This window comes from Cariama cristata, unplaced genomic scaffold, assembly GCF_000690535.1.
Source record: "Cariama cristata isolate BGI_N322 unplaced genomic scaffold, ASM69053v1 scaffold5934, whole genome shotgun sequence".
Classification (NCBI taxonomy): Eukaryota; Metazoa; Chordata; class Aves; order Cariamiformes; family Cariamidae; genus Cariama; species Cariama cristata.
In genome coordinates this window covers 1-3,240 of record NW_009611115.1, presented here as the reverse complement: position 1 = coordinate 3,240, position 3,240 = coordinate 1, and the positions used below count along the sequence as shown (strand labels likewise).

Below are 3,240 nucleotides of genomic sequence, written 5' to 3'. Positions count from 1 at the left end.
CACACATCTCCATTCATAACCATGTCAATTATATATGATATACAGTTGTTTCCCAGCATTTTTTTTTTTGGATTTTCATCTTGCTTTCTTTCTTCTCCCAACAGAAATCATGCGATCAAATGGATTTTGTTTAGCCAACACTGAAACAATAGTCATTGACCACAGTATACCCAATGGAAAAGAGAAGCACCTGGATGTAGATGCAGCAGAACACCTGTAAGTGGGATTTGTACATGAGTAATGCTGTCAGCTTCAGATAAACTGTAGCTTTCCCACTCCCCCAGCGAACTGTTATCCTCTGTCTAGGAGCAAGACTGATACAGCTGTCATTCTGACTGGTTAGAGACTACTGGGCCTGATGGCTAATGCTTCACAGCTCTTTCTATTAAAATGGGTAAAATAGCTGTTGGTAGGAATGAGTGACCCCAAGGAGCTCGGTCTTCTGTGTATGAAAAAAAGCTGTGGTTGTCATAGGTGTCCTGCCAGGTGAGAATAGTTTTTTCTTTCTGTCATGACTGTGATGAGAGCTGGTTTGAGCCCAAATTTGGAAACTCAAACATCCTTACAAATGGAATATCCTACTATGAAGGGTATGCTTTATTTGGGAAGCAAAACACTGTCCTCAGAGGAGGGGAACATACCCTTGAATGTAATCGAAGGAAGCTCAGCAGCTGCTCAGATGCCGCAGCATGCCGGGACTTGGTGAAGCATGTGTATTTCATTAGGGGAGAGGGAAGTCAGACTAGTCTTATTTGAAAGTTCTGCCTCCTAATGCATGTAGGTATTCTGGGGTCAGAGACCTGTAACTGGGAGGGCTTTCATGTAGGTCTTAAGTCAGTGACTGTATTGACAGATGGGTATTGATGGAAATCTGCTCCTACAGATTTCTGTCATAGCGGGTGATTGGTATTTCAGTGAGCTTCAGGTAGTGAAACATTAAATATTTTTAATGAGAAACATTGACCTACTTTTTTGCTGGAGCAGTCAAAATGATGGAAACAGAATACCAAAAGCCTCATGGAGGCTTTATCTTTGAACGCAGTGCTCTGTCTTGACACATTTGAAATGTGGTTATTGCCACTCTATGGAAAGGTTTAGAGCTTGACAAGATTTTGTCAGGGGCTGGAGTGTATCTCTGGCTCCAGTGTAATTTTTTTGAAGTCTTTTTATTAACTTATCACTTAGTGTTTTGAACCTTGACCTTGCTAACAGCATTTAAGCTTATAAGCTTGTATTAATGAGGCTGAAGTGACACACTGGAGGTAATTCTGTAAGGCCAATGTCTGGAAATTAAAGTTGTTATAATTCATAGTGGATCACTCTTTAGTACTGAGAGTGACAAATAATAGGAACAAATTACCAAATAAAGCTTTTTCCTGCCTCGTTTTGATGACTTAAAAAAATTTGTTTTTTTTAAAAAAAAAATAAAATTCAGTTTTGATTTTAAAAATGTGCTGCAGCCCAAGGAAAACTTACTGGTTTCGGATCAGAAACTGCCATCATCTGTCATCCCATTGAAGTCAGAGACTATTAAGGCCAGAAAATACTAATATGATAAAAACTGTATGGTAGACATGGTTTCCCAGAAGCTGTGGTGGAAGAAATAAATCTAGGATAACAGCCTGGCTTTGTGCATTTGTATTTTAACTTCCCTGAAGGAAGTTAAATCAAGAGTCAAGAAGTTAATAAATTTCAAATGTCTGTTTTACATGGTGCCCTAAATTTGCCCATCCTGTAGCTGTATTTTGTGGCTGAGAGGTAATAGCTAGGAGATAACGGCACTTGTGTAGCACCACTCTTTTGTAAAAATTGAACTTTTTTTAAAAGCAGAAGTTTTCTATACTGTTGCTTTAAATGTAGTTTAGCAGCCCAGAAAGGAAGCTTTAAAATCTTTCAAAATCCTGTGCAGTTCCTTTTTGGTCTCTGTAAAATTGGATTTACAGGATTGGTGTTTTCTGTTCTGAAATCAGACTTAATTCCTTGTGGACTTGTATATCCTCAGATGGGAAATTTTCCTTTCAGCAACATTAAACTCTGTATGACTTCTGGATTTTGGCTGCTGATGTACTTGAATCAGACATTTCGCAAAGCAAACCTGTATTTTTTTTATTTTTTTTTTGGAGAGAAGCACTTGGAACTTTAGCAGGTAGCATTCATTCCCCAAGGTCCTGCTGCACTGGTTAGCTGTTGTAGCCTGCAGTGCAGCCTACCCAGTGATCCATCAGCTGAAAAGTCTCGTACTTGTTCCAAAAGAAACTATAGCGTTTTTGCAAGTTGGAATTGCCTACTCTGTTGTTCTGAAGTAGTTGCTTTCTGCTTCCTTCATTTTCTGTCTAATTTTAGTTGACAGTACACCGTACTGATGCAAAATGTGGTGAACCCAGTGTGTTCAGCATCCATGTGGCATAAATAATCCTTTTATGTGTGGTTCTTGGAGTACTCTGCAGTCCTTTTGAGAGGAAAGGTGGTAAATAAATGCATTCGAGCTTACGCTTTGGTTTTCTTACAGAGTGCCTTGTCCTGCCAGGACTGCTGCTGGTCTTTTAGGCAGTCCTTTTGAGAGGAAAGGTGGTAAATAAATGCATTCGAGCTTACGCTTTGGTTTTCTTACAGAGGTGCCTTGTCCTGCCAGGACTGTTTGCACTTCTGTCTTTTAGGCCAGCAGCAGAGGCTATGGCATTGGACATGCTGTCTTTTTGGCAAATTCATGCCAGTAGTAGACGTGCATTTTGAGGAGCATGCTACCATTGTCACGAGCATCTTGCGGTCCATGCGAGAGACCTTCACAGGTGACAATGCAAAAGCAGCACAGAGATGATGAAATTGGAGAAGATTTTTTCCAGAAAAACGGAATCCTACTCTTGATGGGAAAAGAAAATGCTTCCCCTGTGCTTTTTAGTCTCAGATGTGTGGGGATCTGTTCAGGTACTGCCTGTACATAGGGTGATGAGAGGAGCTGAGCAGTTGTCTCACACCATGTTTACGCTGGGGTTATTCCTGTGAGTTAACGAGAAGCATCATAGAATCATTTAGGTTGGAAAAGACCCTTAAGATCATAGAGTCCAACCTAACATCAAGTAAACCTAAGTGCCACATCTACATGTCTTTTAAATACCTCCAGGGATGGTCACTCTACCACTTCCCTGGGCAGCCTTTTCCAATGCTTGACAACCCTTTTGGTGAAGAAATTTTTGCTAATATCCAATGTAATCCTCCCCTGGCACAATTTGAGGCCATTTC

The 3,240-nt window shown here is 40.4% G+C and overlaps 1 protein-coding gene across 1 annotated transcript in view; it reads left to right on the top strand.

Moving 5' to 3' along the window:
* Positions 1-220, top strand: part of PXDC1 (PX domain containing 1) — a gene marked incomplete at its 5' end in the record, with an annotated part of 4,584 nt that extends 4,364 nt beyond the window's left edge. Inside the window, one exon of the mRNA XM_009698117.1 lies at positions 105-220. Within this exon, the coding sequence (XP_009696419.1) occupies positions 105-220 (116 nt within the window). The remainder of the gene's footprint in view (positions 1-104) is intronic.
* Between the last annotated feature and the right edge of the window lie 3,020 nt (positions 221-3,240).